The following is a 21,079-nucleotide window of genomic DNA, read 5'->3' on the forward strand; positions in this document are numbered from 1 at the left end:
TAGTGGTAAATTGCCTGTGCTTGTAAAACGTGCCTGCAGCAGACATACAGATCCATGCCTACACAGCTTTCTACAGGATACTAAACTGTTCTTTAAATCCTATTTTATTGCTGTTCTTTCCTATTATCCTATTTTATGGTGCATATAAGGCAGGTATGGCCTGTCTTTTAATTATTTTTTTAGATTGTTCTGAGTTGCGCTTGGGATAACAGCCGGTCAGAGAAGTGGTAGGTGTTCTCTGCAGCAGTGTTCTGAATGGCCGCTCTTGTCCGAAGCTTGTAGTTTCCTTGATAAGAGAGCTAGTTGATCGTCTGGTATATGACTATACTTGTTTTTGTTTGTTTATTAAGGTAAGGAAATTCTCAATCCACCTGGAACATGCTTCCGTAAATGTGGAAGTGGCCAAGGTACCATCTGATGTACACTACTGATGTATTCTTAGCAGCTGAGGAAAGGACGAGATGTAGTTAAAGCAAACAGCTGGACCCACAAAGAAGAAATAAATTCTAGAAACATTGCCCCTAACCTAATAAGTGTAAACTTAACACAAGTGAGGGCCCGCTGAGTAACAGTAGTGAAGAGGGTAACAAAGTATCCGAGATACTTTGATGGGTCATTGTGGCTTTTGTTGTTCATTCTGGTAACTCAGAAGAGTACAGCAACCTTTTATTTCAGTAATAACTCTGGATAGTGGCAATTATAATCTGGAATATGAATTTGAAAAACTTCCAAGATTCTGTGGTTCAAGGTGTAAGATGCTCTGTGGCTGCCTCAAAATGCACTCCCTGTAATAGCTTTGCCAATGTTTCTCTAATTTGTTGTTTGTTGATCAATCTTAACAGCTTAGCATCAGGAAAGTGGGTTTGGTTGTAGCATTTTTGGGTGCCTTTTAAAGGAAGTGGTGACCTGAAGGGCAATAGTAAATGCCCTTCGAAAGCAAATGTAAATAAAAAGCTTGTTTTGCCCATTCTCCTTTAAAACCAGACTGAGTTCCTCTTCTTACTTACACGGGATGAAAGGGAGTATGCATCTTTAAAGGTGTGTTGCAACGCATTACTCTTTGCACAAATGTGGTTTTTGTCTTTTTGTACAAATAAAGGCATTTAAATTGAGCAGGGATTACTGTATTATGGTGTCCCCTCATGAGCTGTGGAACTTCATCCAGTTACTCAGTCCTTACAATTCATGCTTTGCTTAAAACACAATCATATCCCCTAGAAGGGCACCTGGAGTCTGCTAAAGATGAATGTAGGGGATCTACTTCTTCTATTAGTAGTTCATTCTTGTTTTCTCACCACCTCTAATCTGTGGCTGACCCGTTTGTCTTGCATCAGTTTTACAGCCATTAGTTCCTGTGTGTTTTCTGCTAGATGAGAGACCTCTAGTGGCTGTTTTTCATGTCTGAATTAATATTGCAATAATCCCTACCAAACAGTAGCTTGATAAGCCAGAAGTCTGGAGTCTTTACAGGTTGATGGTAATAAGAAAAGTAATAGAGCTAGTCCATCGCCATCAGATCTTGCACTTTTAAACTAGATGCTTGGTGTTAATCTAACCTCTGTCATCTGCTTATTCTCTCTCTAGTGACAGAACCTTTCTTGAGGAAGAACTTCAGAAGCTTATTGAGGCTTTAATTGAGAATTTTCTTGAACCTGATAAGAATGGACTGATCTGGCGTTCTGCTTAGAGCTCCTATAACTGGTGTTTAAAGAAGTGACTGCTTGCACTGCATCACGTGAAGCAAAGGAACCAAGAACAGGACTCCATTTAACGTGTGTGTGTGTGTGTGTTTAAACAAACAGCTACATTTTTAACCTATATAGAAGCAGCATTTTTTTGTCAGCTTTTTCACCAGAGTCCAGGCTAATAAACTGGAACAAGGGGAGAGGAAGTGAAGGAGAGGGATGGAATTTATTATCTAGAATTTCCCGTTCTTTTGACCAAAAGAATAATTAAATTATACCAATGCAAATGATTTCCTGTAGCAGGTTTGAGACAGCTAATTTTAGCCACTGGACTTTGTTTTTAAACTAATTTCAGGTACCCAGTACTTCTTTGTGTGAAAAGGCTTTAAAATCTGGTAGTCATAGTATTTGAAGGAAATGATCATGCCAAACTGACAAAAAAAAAAAAAAAAAAAAGCCTGCTTCATAGCTGTTGTGTGTGAATGTAGGTGTCATTGCTACAGGTCTTAATTTAGAAATATGTTAAAGTAGAATTCAGTGCTTAGGGTTTCTTATTTAGGCAAGTTGTTCCGATATGACGTTTTTCAGCCACATAAATATCTTTCTGTTGTTAAAGGTGCTCTTGGTGCATTGTATCTTTCCTCTGTGTATCTTAAAATGTTTACTCGACAGTGAAACAATAGTGGCAACACATGCAGTTCCACTTGCAGTCTGGTTTTTGAATTATGTAGTACCCTTCCAAGGCTTCCAAATGAGTAGAGACATGTTCCTTTCTTGGTTAAGTTGCCTATTCTAACTACTATAGGCTAGATAATCATTTTTCATCCACCTTTACACATCTCTGAAGGAACTTAAAATTTTTTTTTAATAAACGTTTTGGAATTCAGTAACTTGTGAAAATGCCAGTTAGTGACTTTTCTGTTTTTAACGACTTGGAATTCACAGTGTCCTTATGTATGAGCAACAGAAGAGAGTGGAGGTGAGCCCTTGACCCCCTTGATTTTTTTTTTAATTGTCACACCTTGCAAACTAATATCTATTAGAATAGCAGTTTGCAAATACTATTGATCTTTGTCTTTCAGTGCAAAATTTTAACTAGTTCTCATTATCTGTTTTCTACCTTTGCTTGAGTAGAAAGTGATACTGCTAATCACTTTTTTTCAAAAAATAAGCCGATGTAGAAAGTTCTCATGTAGCTATATAGCTAGCCTTTCCGAAGATGAAATCCATGTTATTGGCATAGAAAAGCTGTGAAAGATTTTTTTGTCTGAAACTATGCATTTAGAAAAGCTGCATAGGGATTAACTGAGAGTAGTACTTGTTAATGTGTATTACTAAATTCCTAATATAAGCCTTCCGAACAAGGTCAGCGGGGTTCTGGACGTCTGTCCACTCTCACTTTACAGTAATTACGGCAAGTAGACGCAACTGAACGCTTAAGCTGTGTGTTGAAGAATAAGTAAGAAGAACTCGAGATGCACTTAAGTTAAAAAGATTGTTTTGCCGCTATTGTTAAATCTCCGAATTTGTCCTCCATCTTATTATACCCTTACAGCTTGATGCCACAGGACTGTGCAGAGTGGTTTTGTATGCATTGCATCTAGATGGGTTTAAAGAGCACCGAGGTTTCTGTGTCTGTGCGGGTATTGGATATTTCATGCTGACAGGAGCTTTGCACTATAACCGTGAATAAGTATTTTGCTGTATATGAACGTACATGTATTGCAGAAGGTGTGTTGCACAAATTCTTATTTGCCACCGATATTTATTTATTTTTTATTTTAAGAGAAAATATTTCCAAATTGTTCCACAACTGAGAGAAATGGATCTAATGCCAAAAAAGATTTTTTTTCTTGATTGTATATTTGACTGGTGTAGTAGGGAAAATGAGTGAAAGCATTTAAGCTTTGAGCATGCTCATGATATTGCCCAGCTTTGGGGAGGTATCAGAAGGTGCGAAGGCACGTCTCTGAGTGCTGCTTTGCCCTCAGTTTCCCCAAAAAGGTGCAGGTTCAGATCCTGCTCTGACTCCGCTGAAGTTGGAGGAGGTTTTGCCATTTGTTTCATTGGCAGCCGACTCAAGGCCTTAGGTGTTTTGGATTTTGTTTTTAAATATCCTACTAATAGTTCAGAAGAGAACAAGTCACTTCAGAACATGATTTTGAACAAAGACAAACACTGTAAAAAGCTTACTGTGTGTGATTAGGCCAGCTGTGTGTGTGTGGTAGCAGTTAGTATTGGGAGTTATGTCTTGTGAGTTATGTTTGTGCTCCTACAAAGAGCAGGAATCTGCTATTTCCCAGACAGGTCTGCTATATATCAGTAGGCCAGAGTTATAAATGTAGTATAGAAGAAAACTATGATTATATTTTGGCATTGGCCTTCTTAAAAGTTGGTCACTGTTCATGGTTAAGTATCTTTAATAAAAGCATACATGGGGAGTTAAGTATCTGGGATTCTTCTCATTGATAGATTGAGGCTGTTATTATTTGAGCAGTATGTTATAGATGTTGTAGTGCTTTTGGAATGACAGCAACAGGTACAACATATTGAATGTATTTTAAGGGTATAATAACTATTGCTGTTTTTTTGAACTGCTGCTACCATTGTTTTCCTATTGTATTTGAACTGTTTGATATATTTATACTGTTCCATTTGTGGAACTTTTTTCCTTTTCTCCTCCCTCGTCTTGCCTCCCTTCTGTTACTGTGAAGGACTGTAATTCTCTTATTGCTCTGTAACTTTGTTAGATGCAATGTTAGAGTTTGTTGCACTTGTGCACAATACTCTTTCAGTTGTAGTCTGTTCTGTACTATTTTTCAAAGAAAAACAAAGGCTATCAAAACTTGAGCAGGAGACAGGTAATAGATCAAAATACATTCGGGATGTTACTAGGCGCATACGGTTGACATGCACCTTTTCAAAGGCTAAACATCAGCTTAAACTGTAACCATGCCACCAATGATTTTTTTTTTTAGCATTGGATTAAAGCTAAGAGTGCTTGTTTTTTTTTTTCTTTTCCCTTTTTGATGTGGTGGGCTTCATCTCTGTCTCACTCAGACATGTGGTAACTGGGATCCTGTCTGAGTAGGTTTCCAAATTTCCTTAATTTTAAATACCTAGCTCTTCTGTGGGCAGGGGGAGGAGTGCTCACTTGTATCATCCACATAGTAAAGTAAGAATTAAAATTCTGTGTGTTGCTGTTTCAGGCATTGGAATGACTTATAACATGCAGTACACAGTGCCTAAGGCTTTTACCTGCCTTGGGTAGTTCTTGACTAATCTCAGGCCGTTGCTGTATTTTCAGTCGAAGGATACCTGCATGCTGAAACTATGATGTTTTTCCCTGATTTAGCAGTAGTCATGTGGCACTCCTCGTCCCAATGTGTGCCTGGTTTGTAAAGTATTAGGAATTTCAGTTCCCATTTCACTAAAGGTGTGTTTATCAAAATTTTGAGGGGAAAACCCACCAGATGGAATGACAATTTCTTTTATGTAAAATGGGGTAGAATCCCCCCAAGATGGGGTAGACTGTTTTTGGAAAGCTGTTCTGTTAATTCCCCCCCCCCCCCCCCCAAAAAAAAAAAAAAAAAAAAGATACTCCAGTGGTGTTGACCTTGGCACCTTGAATGGTACTGATGCTTGCTTTGAATGAAGGCGCCTGCGTCTGAGGAACGCTTCATGGAGAGCTTTGCAAAAAATCTAGTATAGCCATTGCTGGTTACAGGACATCTCAGATCCAGGCTTGGATATAAAGAACTGATTCCAGGGCAAAGAGAGATGAGATGCTTCCTGAGACTGGATGGCAGAGGTGTAGCTCGCCACATCAACGTAGCGCAGTGGCTGTAGCCTCAGCGAAGGGTTTGGTGTGCCCATTTCACCACGCCAAGCCCAATTTTTGTCAAGTGTTAAATGGTATGTGCCCTTTCTTTAAAACAACAACAGTAACAACAAAAACAGATGAATGAAGTTGAAAGTTAACTGCATGTTCCCTTTAATTTTAAAGCTACTTGAGTAGCTTTACTCAAGTTTACTCAACATTTCAGTTTTGTCTCTTCCCCCTTTTTTTGCTATTCTGTTCCCAGTGTACAAGCGGGGGGAGCTGTTTGCCTGGTGATGCCTGGATGATTAGAGTCCATCCTGATGCTGAAATCCTGGTACACAGTACGCTTTCTGTGCTCCCCCACCTTTGTGTGCTCAGAAGTAGCTTTGTACGAGGTAACTGAAGCTCAGTATCTGAAGTTGCATTGTTCTTGTCTAGAGTCCTGGGGAGTTGTAGATCTATACTCTTGTCTATCCAGTGACTGGTCTCCTGTAAGATTAGGGCATATTATAAATACAGAGTGAGAATTTGCACTTTTCTGAAGTACTTCTGTGTGTATTGCTATGTGGATTTAGCTGAATGAAGTGTTGTAAGTAATAAAATGTTTTCTTCGTGGTAGCAATCCTTCACGTTTCCTCTGTATTCTTTAGTCCAACAGTATTACCAGTCCAAAACCAGAGCTGGCCAGTCAGCTGTTCTTGGGTTGGCATAGAAGGAAATATCGACCCTGCGCCACTCTAAATATCGTACTGGGGCAATACGTTGCTTACACAAAGGAAAGGCAGCACACCCCATGGGTCCTGGCAGCTCGTGCTGCGGCGTGGGGAGGAAAGGGGGAAAGGACCTCATTGCAAATCTGGGGGGTGGCTGGACACTGACCATCTGAGCAGCACAACAGGAATTTTAAAAGGAAAAGGGGTTGGGGTGGGTTTTCCATGTACCCAGCTGCACGTTGGGTTGTTATTGTCTGAATCCCCAGGAACAACACGATCTCCTGAAGAAGCCCTTCAGAAGTTCATCACTCTGAGAGAGACAAAAGGTGAGCCAGGTGCTGTTAAACTGGGAGAGGTCACGTCCAAGGGGCTTGGCGCTAGAGATGTCCCAAGGCAGAGCCCGAAGGACTGAAGGACACTCGGTTGCGACCGGAGTTTGCCACCGATGTCACCATGAAGCAGGTGGGAAGGGAGCCTCGGTCAGGGCCCAGAGTTGAGCAGGGACCTGCTGCTGCTCACGCCAGAGAGGGCAAGTTAGTGAGGAGGAGCGACTACCCCGCCATTCGGGGACAGAGGGTCTGGCAGCTGACGCGTACATGGATATTTCTTTTTTCCTTCTGGGCAGGCAGGAATCGGAGGAAGAAACCCTGCCCCGTGTCTGCAGCTCCCGGCTCGGGAGCTTTCCCAGCCATTCTGCATGTTTTTTTGGTTACATGGGATAACACAATTCTTTGCCTCCATCTTCCTGAATGTGGGAAAGAAAAAAGCCTGATGATATCAAACAGGAAGAGAAGGAGGGCACTGTGCTCCAAAAAGGTGGGGGTTTATCACTGCTACGCGTTTAAGGTGGATGCTTGGGGCCACGAGCCAGCGGGCGAAGCTGGCGTTTTGGGGGTGAACTAGCTTCACGGAAAGCAACAGCCTAGAAGGGGGCAAGAGCCCTGATCAGGGGAGCAGGAGGGCCTGTTTCTGAGCCTGTAGCAAGGGAAAGACTACGGGGGACCAGACGACAGATTTGGCAGCTGATGGAGACAAGCTGCTGCTGTTGAAGCTGTGGTGGCCACCGTGTGGGTGAGAAAGGCTGGAGAGGCCGGGGGGGAGTGTGTCCCTGCCTTCCTCCTCTCCTCCCATCTCCAGCAGATCCAAACCCCAGACTGGGGTTCACCCTCCCCACCCAAAGGAAAGGTTTGGGCCAGTGAGGCCAACGAAGGGTACAATATAGAGTCCCAACAGGGAAGGCCAGGAAAAGCCCCCGTGGAGCTGGGAAAGGGACCACCCGCTTGCTGCTCCTTGTGTCCTCCAAAGACCACCCTGGGCTGTGGACTCCAGGCAAGGCTGTGGGGTTCCTGGGCTTCCTGCTAAAATCCTTTGGAAAAGAGTTGATTTTGCCCCAGCTTGGCTTTCATATTCTTCACCTTCTTAAAAGCACTGCCAAGGCCACCATAAGGTGGGTCTGGGGGGCTCGGTGGCGTGTCCGAGGAGGTCCCTTTGTGCCCAGCTCCAGCGCCCTCCGGATCGGCCTCCGCACTGCACTGGCAATGCCACCGAGCCTGCGGCTCTCGCAAGCCATTTAAGCGTTAAGGTCCCCGAAGCTTTGAGACCGCTCGTTAAATGAGAAAAGAGCAACGGGACGCAGAGACGGGGTGGGGGAATATTTGGGCTGGGGGTAAGGCGAGCAGCGGCCCGGCACGGGTTGGCCACTGGAGAGTCCCCGGGCTGCCTCGGTCTGTAATTGCAGCAGCCGGCGCTGGATGTCACCACGAGCCTGCGCAGAGGGGCCCGGGGCCCCAGCAGGTGCTGCAGCTGGCTGGCCCGGGCCCTGCTGCGCCACGGGTGTCCTGCATCTGCCACGGGTGTCCTGCATCCGCTGAAGGTGTCTTGCACCCACTGTGCGTGTCCTGCATCTGTCATGGGTGTTCTGCACCCACTATGGGTGTCTTGCACCTGCTGCAGATGTCCTGCAACCACCATGGGTGTCTTGCACCCACTGTGCATGTCCTGCAACTGCTGCAGGTGTCCTGGACATGCCATGGGTGTCCCGCACCCACCACTGCAGGTGTCCCGCACCCACCATGGGTGTCCTACAGCCGCGCTGCATCCCGGAGGGATGCTCCCAGCTGTCGGATGCCTGTGCTCGGCCCCTGGCCGGGCTGGGACGACCCTGTCTTTGCCCCCTCTCGCAGGACAGTTTGACGGTGACCAGGCGGCACAGCATCCTCCAGCGAGCCGGCAGCGGGGGCCACCTTCGCCTCCAGGCGCCCTCGATTTACGCGTTAAGTTAATAAACCCAAATACTAACGTAATAACTACAGCAAGCACCGGCCTGGCGCCAGGGCTCAGCACCGCTCGGCCCGGGGAGCCTGCGCTGAGCCCCGCCGCGGCCGAAAGCTCCATCGAGTTAACGCACTGATCCTCATCCTTGCTCCCGCTCCCCTCAAACGGCGGCGGTGGGCTGAGGGGAAAGCGCCTGAGATGCCGCGGTGCCATGAGTTACGAGAAAACAGCTCTCCTGCTCCAGAAAGCACTGTTGGATCGGCAGGGGAGGAAGCCGGTGGCTTTTTAGCCTGGTTTCTGGAGGTATTGGGAGCAATGCGGACGCACTCTGGCTCTCTCTCCCAATCCTGGAAGCCACTGGCCAATTCCCACCAAATGGAGACGGGGTGGAGGCTTCATAACTGTGAAGTCCCTGCAAGTTTTGGGCAAAGAGATGGTTAAGCAGAGGAGGGAAAGTCCGGCAGGTGGAGTGGTTGGCACGCGAGCACAACCCTATCATAGACACCCGAGAATCCACCAAGCGGGAAGCCGTCCTGGCCAAGCAAAACACCCGTGGGCGCAGAGATGCCGGCGGGTTCGGGACGCACCAGGAGCCGGGACGGCGGCCGCGTGTGGCCGCAGATGCGGGACTTCGCCTCTCGCCTCGGACGTGGGGGGGAAAAAAACGTCGCCGTCGAAACGCAGAGCTGCGCCGGCCGAGGAAACCTCGGAGCGAATTGGGAGAAAAGAAAGGGAAAAAGCACACCCGGAGGAACGCGCCCCCGTTTCCCAGACGGACGGACGGCGTTACGACTTATGCCGTGTGCATGGCACGGAAATAACCCCCCCCGTTTTATTTTTTCCTCCTCCTTTTCGGTGCCCAGGCAGCGAACTGGCTCACGTGCTGGCGCATCCCAGCAGCCGGCCCTCGGATAAATCAGCATCCCCGACGGCGCTGCCTCCCCTCTTCCCAGCCTCCCAAAGGGAGGAAATAATTCATATTACACATCCAAAAAAAGCAAGCTGTGCAACAGGTCCTGCTCCTTCCCGGGGCCTCCGGGCTCGGCTCCGATGGGAAGAAGCGCGCTGCCCAGGGCGAGCAGGGAGCAGTGCCCCGGCGAGGGTGTGCGCAGCTCGGCCCGCTCGCGCCTCGCCTGGCTGCCAGCGCCGCTCCGCCGCCGCTCGGACCAGCAGGAAAAATCCTGCTCCAAACGGGCTGCTTTTTTTTTTGTTTGTTTGTTTTCATCTATTTTTTTTCCCCAGGAGGGGAAGGAGTCGGTCAAAATTAACCCGCCGCCTTTGCACAGCTGCCTCCGAGCTCGGGGCTGCAAACAAGTGCCCCCAAAGCTCATCTTTTTTTAGGCACCCGTTGCAGCGTCACCACCTCCTCCTGCCACCGGGCACCCGCCGAGGTCCCTGCCAGGCCCCCCATCCCGGCACCCGGGATCCAGCCGGCGCGGACGCAGCCCTGACGCTCGCGTCCTCCCGGCATCGGCCTCCCCGTGCAAAGAGAGGCAGCCGCAGGCGTACGAAACCGCGACGCTTAAATCTGCAGCGCTTGCACCGGACTTGGGCGTTTTACGGTGCCGGACTGCAAAAGTTACAAATTGTCAGCGCGGCACCGACCTTTGGCGTTTTTAAGGTGCCAGACTGCAAAAGCTACAGCTTCGCTTGCGGGAAAGGACCGCGTGCCCGCGCTGCCTCTCAGCACGCTCCTAAATTCGACATCAAAACACCCAGGAGCCCCAAATTGCTTTGGAAACTAGGACTATTTGCCCTAGCACCTTCCCCCAACCCCCTAAAAGGGAAGGGCGCAGGGGTGGCAAAACCCGAGCTCGGCGCATCAGCCCCACAAACCGATTTCGGCTCTGCGAGCCGCCAGAGGAGCAAAGGGAAAGGAGTTTAGGAGCTAGAGCGAAACTCTCCGCGCCGGCGGACGAGCCCGACCCGGCCTGGGCAAAACCCAACGGCGGCAGCGCCCTGAAATCAGGGCGACGTTACACAAAACAGACAGCAGCATGGGTGCAGCCTTCGATATATTTGCTCTAGCGTATAGTAACAGGCACAGGTCTAAAGCAAAACGTGTGCGAGTGAACTAGATTGAGAGCTTTGTTGCTTCCGTTTGTTTTCAGTTACAAAGTGCGGAGGCACCCCAGGCTAGATTATACTTTGCAGTCCGGAAAGGGGTTGCCTCCGTGTGCTATCGGTAACATGCATACAGCCTGCCGGGGCGTTTTCTGTCTAGCTGCATTATTTTGTGCCTGGAAATAGAAGGGAATCAGTAAACGGGCTCGGAAAAATCGCTTCCCCCCCCCCCCCCCCCGAGGGAGCGGTGGGTCGGTTTGTTTTCCTCTGCGGTTGGAGCGAGGAAAAGAGAAAGGGGGGGGGAATCAAGTTGAGTTTTGCACTTAAATAGAAATCTAATAGGAAAGAGAGCTGTACACGGTAAAAGTCAAGTCCAGGCGCCGGTAGCATCCGGGGGGGAAGTGTCGCGCGTGGCCCGCTGCTCTCGGGGTCCCTGCCGAGCAAAGACTCACCCCGCGGCGTGCCCGGGGTGGGGGGCGAGTCTGGTCCGTGCCCCGCTGGCCCGTATCTCGGAGTCCGCAGAAGGGGGGAAAAAAAAAAAAACCAAACCAAAACCTCAGTCTCGTAACTGGCAGCGTGAAAAGCAACTCGTAATCCTCCTGGGTGCGAGCGCCCCGCGGCAGATGCAGCCTGGCCGGCCGGGATGCTCCGGCGCTGGCGGGGGTCGCTCCGGCAGGGAAAGCTGTTTTCGGGGAAGGAGGAGGAGGAGGGGAGGGGGGGGGCCGACGACGGCTTTCCCGCGGCCGCGGGGTGGTGGTGGGAGCGGGGCTGAGCGCAGCGGCTCTGCGCGGCTCCGGTCCGGGGCGGCCGCGCATCCTCCCGCCGGCGCCTCGGGCAGCGATGGTCCGACGGGGCGGGCGATTGCAGCGCGGTCGGGCTTTGGGGTTGGGGTGGGGAAATGATGGAGGAGGGAGGTGATTTTTTTTTTTTTTGGGGGGGGGGGGGGGGAGGATTGGCTGCCCAGGCAGGAAGGGACGGGCTCAGAGGCCGGCGGGGCTGGCGGCGCTGGCGCGGCGGGGCTCGGCGTCCTGCTCGTAGCGGTAGTGGTAGCCCTCCATCTGGTCGCGGCAGGCTTCGCGCAGGTTGTGCAGCCAGCGCTTGATGCCGCGCCGGTTCAGGTAGAGCACCATGAGGAAGACGACGCCGATGAGGGCCAGCACGATGCCGAAGAAGACGTAGGAGGCCGTCTCCAGCTCGCCGCCCTCGCCGCAGCCCAGCCCTTCGGGCCGCAGGTGCAGCAGCGCGGCCCCGCGCAGCGGCGGCGGCCCCGCGCAGCGCAGGCTGCGCGCGTCCGCCACCCGCCCGCCGCGCAGCCAGGCCAGCAGCGGCCGCAGGGCGCAGTCGCAGCGCAGCGGGTTGGCGCCCAGCGAGAGGCGCAGCTTGCGCAGCCCCGGCGCTTCGAGGCTGCGCAGCTCGGCGGCGCCCAGGCGTTGCAGCGAGTTGTTGCGCAGGTCCAGCTCCTCCAAGCCGGCGGGCAGCAGCGCGGCCGGCAGCGCTCGCAACCCGTTGCCCGCCAGCTCCAGCCGCCGCAGGCTGAGGTTGCCCAGGGCCAGGGCCAGCTGCTCCTCCAGCGGCGCGGCCAGCAGCGCCTCGTTGAGCTGCAAGGTGCGCAGCAGCGGCGCGCCGCCGAAAGCGCCGGCCGCCACCGAGAGCAGCGGGTTGTGGCTGAGGTCGAGGGTGCGCAGGGCCGGCAGCCCCTGCAGGGCCATGTCCTCGATGGCCTGGATGTTGTCGTGGCGCAGGCGGAGCAGGCGCAGCTGGCGCAGCGGGCGGCCGGCGAAGGCGCCTCGCCGCAGCACGCTCAGGTTGCTGCCGGCGATGCTCAGGTTGTGCACGGCGGCCGGCAGCTCCCGCGGCGGCTCCTCCAGCCGCTCGTAGCGGCACTGCACCAGCTCCGGCGTGGCCACGCAGTAGCAGGCCGACGGGCAGCCGGCGGGGGCGCCGGCGGGGGGCACGGCCAGCGGCAGCAGCGCCAGCCCCAGCCACGGCAGCCAGCCGCGCCGCGCCTGCCTGCGGGCCATGCTCGCCGGCCGGGCATGCAGGGCGGCGGCGGCGGGGGGGGGGGGGGGGGGGGGGCGGGAGGTTGGGGGTGGGGGGGGGGCTGGACGGTGCGGCGTCGGGGGGGGGGGGGAAGGTGGGCGGAAGGGGGGGGCAGGCGTCCCCCACTCTTCTTTTCCCCCCCCAACACTCCCCCCCCCCGTCCCCCGCCCCCGGGGGGGGGGTCTGGCTGCCTCCGACGCGGCGCCCGGCACACGGCGGCTCTGCCGGCAGCGCTGCCCGCGCCGCTGCCCAAATCGGGCTGGGGCGGGAGGAGGAGGAGGAGGAGGGAGGAGGGGGGAGGAAGGAGGAGGAGGAGGGAGGGGGCTGGGCTGGGGCTGCCGGGCCGGGCGCTGCTGGCGGGCGGCTGCCGTCGAGGGGGGGGGGGGCTCGGTTCGGCTCGGCTTGGCCCGACCCGGCTCGGCTCCGTGCGGTCCGGCTCAGCTCGGCTCGGCTCGGCTCGGCTCGGTGCGGTCCGGCTCAGCTCGGCTCGGCTCGGCTCGGCTCGGCGCGGTTCGGCTCAGCTCGGCTCGGCTCGGCTCGGCTCGGCTCGGCTCGGTGCGGTCCGGCTCAGCTCGGCTCGGCTCGGCTCAGCTCGACTCTCCTCGGCTCAGCTCGGCTCGGCTCGGCTCGACTCTCCTCGGCTCGGCTCGGCTCGGCTCAGCTCGACTCTCCTCGGCTCGGCTCGGCGCGGTTCGGTTCGGCTCGGCTCGGAGCCTCTCGCCAAAGCCGGCCCCGTCCGTGGCACCGCCGCAACGGGCGGAGGGTGACGGGGGGGCGGTCCCGGTCCAGCCCCGGGAGGGGAGCGGCTGGGGATGTCCCGGTCCAGCCCCGGGAGGGGTCGGGGAAGCCCCGATCCAGCCCCGGGAGAGTCGGGGATGTCCCGAACCAGCCCCAGGAGGGGTCGAGGATGTCTCAGTCGAGCCCCGGGAGGGGTCGAGGATGTCCCGGTCCAGCCCCGGGAGGGGTCGGGGATGTCCCGAACCAGCCCCGGGAGGGGTCGAGGATGTCTCAGTCGAGCCCCGGGAGGGGTCGAGGATGTCCCGGTCCAGCCCCGGGAGGGGTCGAGGATGTCCGGTCCAGCCGCAGGAGGGGTCGAGGATGTCTCAGTCGAGCCCCGGGAGGGGTCGAGGATGTCCCGGTCCAGCCCCGGGAGGGGTCGAGGATGTCCCGGTCCAGCCGCAGGAGGGGTCGGGGATGTCCCGGTCCAGCCCCGGGAGGGTCGGGGATGTCCCGGTCCAGCCGCAGGAGGGGTCGAGGATGTCTCAGTCGAGCCCCGGGAGGGGTCGAGGATGTCCCGGTCCAGCCCGGGAGGGGTCGGGGATGTCCCCTTCCAACTCAAAAGGGGTCGAGGATGTCCTTGTCCCCTTCCAGCCCCGGGAGGCGTTGGAGATGTCCCAGTCCCTTTTCAGCCCTGGGGAGGGGTCGAGGCTGTCTCAGTTCCCTTCCAGGCCAGGAGGGGATGGGGTCTGTCCCACTCAGGGAGGGCTGGGGGCTGCCCCGGTCCCTACAGCATCGCCAAGCTTTGCAGGGCTTGTCGTTCTCACTGTTTCGGACTTATCGCTGCCTTTGCCTTTCGGGCCTCCGTTGCATCGTCCCTCATGGGAGCGCAGCCCCGGCGGGGAGCCCCTGCGTCCTCAGCTTTGCGGGGAGCTGCGTGGTCCAGCAGCCAGGAGGGCCTGAGTCTCCAGGAGAGGCGATGCACAGGGGGTGATCATCGCTTTTATTAGACCGGCTTGGAAAAACTTGACCGGTGTCGGGTATGCAGAGCTCGCCCGCTGTGCGCTCGGGGCTTTTTTTTTTTTCTCCTCTTTGTTGTGTGAGCTAGTCTAATAAAAGATATGACCTCCGCCTGCAAAGCCTGCCTTGGTCTCGCCGCTGTGCTGGGGAACCGCTGCAGGGCTGGGGGCTGCTGCGACCCAGCGGAAGAGGCAGCTGAGCCCCCTCCGCCGCCCCCGGCCGCGGAGGACCGCATCGGGCTTTTCGCATGCTGGAGGGATGCACGCACCGAAGCTGGATGCGCCTTGTTCAGAGCCAGCTGCTAAAGCAGCGGTGACGGCACCCTGGCCGGTAGCAGCGTTTGGGTGCTGAACCCCCCCCCACTTTGGTGCCTGAGCACCTACGAGAACCTGAGCTTTTTTTTTTGCATTAAACAGTAATTATTGAGTAAAGGAAGCAGCCGGGCTGCCCTCTCCCTGCCCTCTCCTAGTTCTCCTCCTCCCTGCCCTGATGCCTCCTCGCACCTTCTTCCCAGTGGGTTTTTCCCCATGGGGATCCCTCCCCAACTCTACTTCCCCCCCACCAAAACGCTCCTGCATTTTGCAGAGACCCGGTGAATTTTGGATGCTGTGGCTCCTGCCCGCTCCAGCTCCCAAAAAACAGGCTCTCGGGACTGGGCGAAGCCTATGTTTAAAGTGACAGCGTCTCACTTAGCAGCCGGAGAAAGAAACGGAGCTGGAGGGAGAGGCGGAGGGAGAAGGAGAGTTGGAAATACCTCCAATAATTGCATGGCGTGAATTATTTAAGCTTGTGGCGGCACCCGCTCTCCTATCAGAGGTGGGGGGACTGGGGAGAGCCAGATGTACGCAGTACCTCTAGCGTGCAGTCAGCACTGCAGCACTCGAGCCCAGCACCAGCTTGCCGGGCTCCGGCAGGCTTATTTTTTGCCTTCTGGCCAACTCCTTGGCACTTTTAAGCCCATCTGTCACTCTCAATAGCTATATTTAGCAAATCAATATCACTTTGGAAAGCGAGGCGGCTGGTGGGTCAGATCCACCTCTTTGCATTGAGGCCCTGGCAAACTCTTCTCCGGCCGGCTAAAAACCTCTGGGGACCTTTTAGTCCTTTTTCGTAGCTGCTAGAAGAAGGGCATCGGCCATAAAAAAAACCCAGAGCAGAGGCAGAGTGCCTTCGCTCCCTCTCCAAGGGCCATAAAACATGGTCGGTGAGTGACTTTAGAGGTTAAGCAAGAGCACGAGGCTGTCTGCAGCTAGAGGCGACCTGAGCCTTTGACTTTGGAGGGTGGAGATCCTCCAAAGTTTGGAAGGGACGGGCGCTTCACTGCGGCACGGTGGCCTTGACGCGGGGAGGACGCTTGCTGTGCCGGGGAGGCTGCCCTCCTCGCTGCTGCTGGCATCCTTGGCCTCCTTGGAGGTGGCCAGTGCTGGGCCAGAGGGCTCGGCAAGGCGTTGGGGACCAAGGGAGCCCAGGGCAAAGACGTGTGGGGGGAAAGACATGGCCGTCATCCAAGCCCTTCATGGCAGATGGGCATCCAACTTCTTAAAAGGCTTGGTCCAGGGGTTTGCTTCGTGCTCTCTGGCTGGTGGACCTGGCTGGTTTTTGACCTTCAGCCAAGCTGGTGGGCAGTTGCAAGCAGCGATGAAGGCACCACAGGTCAGGGGGCAGTGGGAGCCCATCGGTCGGTGGGAGGGAAGCTTTCCCCATGCTCTGTGCTGCCCATCAGACCTCAGCGTGGGGCTTGGGCTGTTTCTGCAGCTCCGGTCCTGCCCTGGACCTTGCTCTCACAGCCTACCTTGGCCCTTTTCTGCTTCTCCTGTTCACCTTGGAGCAGCTCTGCTCCTGGCTTCAGCCTGACCCTGCTCCCCTCTCGCCAGCAGTCTCACCGCTGTGACTCCAACCAGTTTTCCGGATGCTTCCAGAGGGAATCGCTCGCTCGCTCCGTGTCCGCAGGAGCTGGCGTCGACCCGCCTGCTCTGCAGGACGTGGCTCCTCGCTGGCCTGCGGCGACGGCGCCCGGCAGCCGGAGCAAACCCCGGCGGGGCGATGCGCGTTGCAGCTGGGCCTGGCCGTAGGATGTTGCGCTTTCATCCAGCTGCATGAAAAGATCTCCCAAGGTTTTGGTCCTTCAGCGGCTCCTTTGCTCGCATTTTCCTTGAGGTCGGCGGGCAACGCTTCCCCCAGCACCGTGCACGGTGCAGCAGCCGGAGCCGCCGCGTTGGGTGGGCAGTTTTCAGGGATCCCCTTCGGCCCCGGGGCAGAAGTGCGTCAGGGTGAGAGCTGAGACGAGGCGGCACAAGGTAGGGGATGCGTCGGGAAATTATCGGCGCTTGCCAGCCTCAAATTGGCAATTAACCTGGAAATCGAGACCCTTTCCCCCTCCCCTTCACACGCACGCAGCTATAAGGGAAGAAATGGCGAAATGCAAAGACATAATAGGCGATTTAAAAAAAAAAATCATCTTCTGGCCTCTGAGCTTCTCCCAGGCATGTAGTCAAGCCTTGCTCTGCAAATGCAAAGGCTAAGTTGCATTTTGCATGCGGAAATCCTTGCACGCTCTCACGCCTGCAAGATTTAGGAGCCGGAGCAAAGCACCGGTGCACTGCCCGTGGCGATAAAATCGTGAGATCTGTCAAGACATGGGGCGGAAGGAGTAGCAGGGGTGGGAGCGAGGACTCCGAAACAGAAATCGTATCATCCTCTAAATGCAGCCTTTGAAGCCTGTTTGCTTGTTTTTTTTTTTTTTTTTAATTATTACTAACCCGCGCTGAGCAAAGGCTGGTGGCGACGGACCCCTCGACGCGGCCGGAGAGCCGGGCAGCGGGATGGGTTTGCGTGGGAAAAAAATGAAATAAATAGATCACGTCGAACCGGGGGCGGCGCTGGCACCGTCCCGGGGTTATTCGTGCACGTGGCAGCTCCCGTTTATCCCGGGGATCGCCCGGAGGGAAAAACGGGGACCTAACCGGGGTATAAGGCAGCGGCGGGAAGGTTTCGCGCCTGGCTGCAAGGACGGGCCCCGGCGGGCCCCGAAAGCAATGCTTCCGCCTCCGAACCCGCGGGCGGCCTGGGAGGCAGAGAGAGGGATTTCCCGGCAGTTTTGCGATGCGGAGAGACAAGCGAGGACGGGGCAGGTGGCCGTCCCCCTCCGGCTCGCTTGCTGGGCGCGAGCAGATAAAAAGCCGGTGGGGGAAATAAAAGGCAGGCGAAAACGGGCAGACAAAACAAGGGGGAGGGGGGGTCGGGGTCGGCGCGTCCCTGCCTTTCGCGCCGCCGAAACGGCCTCGCTGCTGGCCGCGTCCCCGGAGCCACCGCAGGGGCGCGTCGCGAAGCCCTGCACAGCCAAAAAAAAAAAAAAAACCCACATAACGGGTTTTTTTCCCCCCCCCCTGCACGCCTGGACCCACTGCGCTGATGGGTGCCTGTTTTCAGGCTTTTGGTTTTTTTTTGGCTGGCGCACGGAGCGGCTGGGGTGGGTGGCGCTCGTCGTGGGCGCTCGCGGCGGGCAGAGGCGATTCCCAGCGGGACGGGGCGGATGGGTGGCGAGCCGGGGACAGGGTGCAAAGTCAAGGGCTCAGCGGCTCCCGTGTTTTCTTCCCCGGCTCTATTTATACCCCGGTAGCTGGAGGCGAAAGGACCTTCTCCCCAAACGGCTGCAAAGCACCGTGCATGCTCGTAACGCTCTATAAATACGTTAGCAAGTAAATAATGAATAACCTGGATGGGCATCAATGTGTAAAGAGGAGGTGAAGGGCTCTCTCCCATCACCGGTCCCCCGAGACCCCGCGAGCATGTAGCCCGCTTTCCGACTGATGCTCGGTGCAGCTCCGACCGCACAGCCCTTAGTCACAGCAACGACAACGCCGTAGATCAGCGACTCCATAGTTAAGAAAAACAAGCCAAAAATAGTCCGGAGGGCATAGTCTTCTTCCCACTTCTGGATTTACTTGCATCAGCATTTTTTCCCCCCCTCCCCTTCCCCGATCCTCTGCCGGCTCCCCGTGACCCTGCCGAGGAGTTGGAGCCTTTTCAATGGGACTTTCCACCGCTGGCCTGCGTGGGAAGCAGGGATTTGGGGGGATATTATCCCCCCCAGAGGCTGGGGCAGCGGGGAGCTGCACCAGCCGGACGCAGGGTGGTATTCGCGCCCCCCTCCGAAACTCCTGCCCCGTGGCCCCGGGGCGGTCCTGGCGCCTGGGACGTGTCCCCGCTGCTTTGCCCCAAGGGATGAGGTTGACGGGGCGAAACGAGCTCTCGGTCCCACGGACGGCAGGGCCGGGCCGGGAGGGAGCTGGGCAAGGCAGAGACAAAAAAAAAAAGAGATGAGAAAAAAAGAAGAGATGAAAAACAGAGACGAAGGAAATGTGTGGATGCTGCACGGGAGGCGACTCTTGCATTACCACGCTTGTAGGATATTCTTGAACTGGGGCTGGTCGGAGGTTTGCAGGTGATGTCTGCACACCGAGGGGGTCTCGCGCGGCTTCGCAGGGCTGCAAACAGCCGCCAAGAAAAGCAAGCCCTATTGCTACGAGGTGTGAATTATTAAACCCAGGGGTCCACGGCGCGGCGGGGAGATTTTTACGGGGCTGCAAATCAAAGCAAATTGAAACCCAGCGACGCTCCAGAAGTGACCCCGCTGCAGGAGCGAGGAGAGGGACGAGCGCTTTATCTAAGCGGGCTTAGCAGGCGCCTCTCGCTGAGCCGCGGAGCAGTGATTTGTGAGCGCGGGAAGGGACTCCGCTCTATGTTAAAGCCTCCTCTTGGCTTTCAAACTCAGCGACCACCCTGCGCCGGGTCTCTCTGCGGGATCTGGCCGTCGCGAGGACATGAAGGTGCAGCAAGCGCCTCCCGGGATGTCGGAGATGCCGGAGCCGGGTGCTCCAGCTGCATCCAAAAATTGTTCCCGGGCAAAACAGCGGAGCCTCGCTAGGGTGGTCCGCGGCTGGGTGGCGAGGGAGGGAGGTGGCGCGTTGCCTTGGCCCCATCCACCACGTTGCCCACAGGCCCAGAGGGAGCCGGAGGAGAAACAAGGACATGAGAAAAGGAGCCGGAGTCAGCCGGGGTGGGCAGAAAGCTGCCCCGACATGAGTGGGACAAAGCCAGCTGCGAAGCGCCGCAGCGGCATCTCGCCGCACCCGTCGACTGGGCAATAAAACTGCAGGTAAAAGTCGAAATCAATAGAAGCAGCTCGGGGTGCACGAGGGAACCAGCTCTTGCTGCTCACAAAACGAGGTCCAGACTCGTGGCAGGCCGGTGATCCTGGAGGCGCTCGGTGGGAGCGTCTGCGGGAGCCCGAGGCACATCCCAGGGTAGGTGGAAGAGTGGGAAGAAATAGCAAATGAAGAGGAAAAACGTCCTTCCACCATGCAGAAAGTCACACATCGGAGACCCTGCAAGGCAGCGTGCAGAGCCGGTCCCCTCTCCCCAAGGTCGTGGTCATCCTGGGAGGGGTATGGAGAAGATGGCAGAGGGGACTACAAGCATGGGACATCTGGAAACCAAAGGGATGTGAGGTGGCACGCATTGCTGATGCTCGCCCTGGTCTTCCCGCATCCCTATATATCTGCTCCTGTGCAGCCCTAAAGGCAGAGCATGGGGAAAAGCAAGCAGCGCCTGCCCCAAAGCCCCCTCCTGAGGGATTTCTTCACGCTGACAAATGGACCCAGGTTGCCTATTCCCCATGAATTTTCATGTGCGTTTTATCTGCTGGAGCTTTCCCACAGGTCACCGAGCTGCTCTGTATCAATAAGTAAGAGCGCTTATCTGTAATAAGGTGACGCACGCCATTAGCACGCGTGCAAAGTAAATAATGAGGGCGATGAGAAAAGTTGACTTCTGAGCAACGGTTTGAGGCAAACTGTCCCTCACGGTTTCCTACTCCTTTCCCTTTAAGGTTTTAAGACTAAAGTCAATTTAATGGATGTTTGCTGAAGAAAAGAGAGATCCTTAGGGAAATATCGGTGCGTCGGCTGGGGTGCAGAAGTGGCCTCAGAGCGTGGCCGGCGGCTGGGCCATGCCGAAGCGGGAGCGAGATTCCCCGGTGCAACAGCATCCCAGGAAGGAGATGGGGAGCTTTGTCTCCCCATCCCTCCCAGCCGCTGCTCACCGCAGCCTTCGTAAATCCTCCGGGTGCAGCAGAGAGATACCTCCTTCCATCATCAATTCTTGCTCTCCTCCTTCCATCACCAGGTCTTCCTCTCCTAATTGCAGCAGCCCTTAGTATTGCCTGACCGCTCACACTAAACGGGGCATTTACAGCAATTCTGTTCAATTATCTCCCAGGTGCTTTCCAGCTGCCGCGGGGTCCCTAATTAGGTGGGGGGCTTGGAAGCGCTCTTCGGTCACGTCGCGTTTCTCCCTCTTCCAGAAACTCCCCCTTTTGGGTCTGTTTATCTTCTTGTGCTCCCCTGCTTTTGGAAAACTTATTATTGCACCCTTTTTAGGGGGTGTCAAATCCATTTGTAGAGTTCAACAAGGGGGTGGCAAAGCAAGCTAATGACAGGATCTCCTGGAAGAACGGGCACTGGGGCGGCGTGGCTCCCGGGGCCGGTGGCAAGCCTCGTGCCAGGGCGCAGCCAGCGCAGCAAGCCGGGGCGAATCGGCAAGCCAAGGGTGAGCGAAGGGAGCCGTGCAATTAGCCAGCAAACAGCTGACGGCACGCGCTTCCCTTAGATATTTTCCATCTCAAGCCAGCTGAGCTTCTGCCACTACACCGAGCGAATAAAAAGCTATAAATTTTCCCTAGG

At 55.3% G+C, this 21,079-nt stretch overlaps 2 protein-coding genes across 2 annotated transcripts in view; one reads left to right on the plus strand and one right to left on the minus strand.

The window, feature by feature from the left end:
• PGM2L1 (phosphoglucomutase 2 like 1) overlaps positions 1-5,257 on the plus strand; it is a 45,353-nt gene extending 40,096 nt beyond the window's left edge. Inside the window, exon 14 of the mRNA XM_009675833.2 lies at positions 1,585-5,257. Coding sequence (XP_009674128.2) covers positions 1,585-1,687 — 103 coding nt within the window. The 3' untranslated portion in view covers positions 1,688-5,257. The remainder of the gene's footprint in view (positions 1-1,584) is intronic.
• Positions 5,258-10,492: 5,235 nt separating this feature from the next.
• Positions 10,493-12,580, minus strand: TPBGL (trophoblast glycoprotein like). The gene has a single exon (XM_068931257.1). The coding sequence runs from the start codon at positions 12,578-12,580 to the stop codon at positions 11,540-11,542; it is 1,041 nt and encodes a 346-aa protein (XP_068787358.1). The 3' UTR covers positions 10,493-11,539.
• Between the last annotated feature and the right edge of the window lie 8,499 nt (positions 12,581-21,079).

Source organism: Struthio camelus, chromosome 1 (assembly GCF_040807025.1).
Source record: "Struthio camelus isolate bStrCam1 chromosome 1, bStrCam1.hap1, whole genome shotgun sequence".
In the NCBI taxonomy this organism is placed as follows: domain Eukaryota; kingdom Metazoa; phylum Chordata; class Aves; order Struthioniformes; family Struthionidae; genus Struthio; species Struthio camelus.